The following is a 1590-nucleotide window of genomic DNA, read 5'->3' on the forward strand; positions in this document are numbered from 1 at the left end:
GAAAAACCCCCGAGTACCTGTCTGTCTGTCCCTGTACTTCCCGCCTGGGCTGGAGCATTTCTCCCTGTTTCCTCTCCTGTCCTTACTGCCTTTGTCTCCTGGTTACCTGGGGCTCTGTGCAAGTCCATTGGTGGGGCTGACCTTGAGATGACCCTCACTTCAGGACCCCAATATGTATGAATTCCCTCTTTCCAGCAGTGGTAGAATCAAGCCAGCACAAAGCAGACCTCCCAAAAGGGACCTGACAAAATTCTCCCTGAATACAGAGAGTCAACCTGAGGGCATTCCATAAGTAGTGGAAGGGATTTTCCTCAAAGAAAGATTCCCTAATTTCTCTTTGCCTTTTCCTCCTTGGACAGGTCTCCACACTTGACAGCAGCAGATGTCCAACAGCAGCTCCATCAGCCAGTTCCTCCTCCTGCCCTTTGCAGACACACGGGAGCTGCAGCTCCTGCACTTCTGGCTCTTCCTGGGCATCTACCTGGCTGCTCTCCTGGGCAATGGCCTCATCATCATCACCATAGCCTGTGACCACCACCTCCACACCCCCATGTACTTCTTCCTCCTCAACCTCTCTGTACTTGACTTTAGCTGCATCTCCACCACTGTTCCCAAATCCATGACCAATTCCTTGTGGGATACCAGGGCCATTTCCTACACAGGATGTGTGGCTCAACTCTTTTTCTTTTTATTTTTGATCTCTACAGAGCTCTGTCTTCTCACTGTCATGGCCTATGACCGCTACATTGCCATCTGCCACCCCCTGCACTACGGGACCCTCCTGGGCAGCAGAGCTTGTGTCCACATGGCAGCAGCTGCCTGGGGCAGTGGGTTTGTCCATGCTGTGCTGCACACAGCCAGTACATTTTCACTGCCCCTCTGCCATGGCAATGCTGTTGACCAGTTCTTCTGTGAAATCCCCCAGATCCTCAAGCTCTCCTGCTCTGATGCCTACCTCAGGGAAACTGCAGTCCTTGTGTTCAGTTCCTGTTTAGGTTTTGGGTGTTTTGTGTTCATTGTGGTGTCCTATGTGCAGATCTTCAGGGCTGTGCTGAGGATCCCCTCGCAGCAGGGACGGCACAAAGCCTTTTCCACCTGCCTCCCTCACCTGGTTGTGGTCTCCCTGTTTATTATAACTGGTGTGTTTGCCCACCTGAAGCCCCCCTCCATCTCCTCCCTATCTTTGGACCTGGTATTGCCATTTCTTTACACAGTGTTTCCACCAGCAGTGAACCCCTTCATCTACAGCATGAGGAACCAGGAGCTCAAGGATGCCATGTGGAAACTGATGACTGGATGTTTCTATGCAGCAATAAACTGCTTGTCTTCTGCATACCACTGACAATGTAACTCCTGTTATCATCAGTTCATATTTAATAGGGGTTTTAGTTCGTAGGTTTTGGTTTCTCTCTGGTTTTTCTAAGCTATACTAACATGGTCATCCCATTGCTAATGCAGTATCACCTGCTCTTCCGTGTAAGGATGAGCTGTGCTCTCTTTGCCTCACGTCTGCTTCCACAGAGCCATAATTTTCCTCTTTTTTTCACCCTTTTATTAATAAAAATTTTACAAGAACCTTTTCATCAGCTG

At 49.6% G+C, this 1590-nt stretch overlaps 1 protein-coding gene across 1 annotated transcript; it reads left to right on the forward strand.

Moving 5' to 3' along the window:
- Positions 1-382: 382 nt before the first annotated feature.
- LOC311204679 (olfactory receptor 14I1-like) lies at positions 383-1342 on the forward strand (the record flags this gene model as incomplete). Its single annotated transcript, XM_084281071.1, has 1 exon — positions 383-1342. The coding sequence occupies one exon, from the start codon at positions 383-385 to the stop codon at positions 1340-1342; it is 960 nt and encodes a 319-aa protein (XP_084137197.1).
- Between the last annotated feature and the right edge of the window lie 248 nt (positions 1343-1590).

This window comes from Gallinula chloropus (genome assembly GCF_964237585.1).
Source record: "Gallinula chloropus genome assembly, contig: HAP1_SCAFFOLD_118, whole genome shotgun sequence".
In the NCBI taxonomy this organism is placed as follows: Eukaryota; Metazoa; Chordata; class Aves; order Gruiformes; family Rallidae; genus Gallinula; species Gallinula chloropus.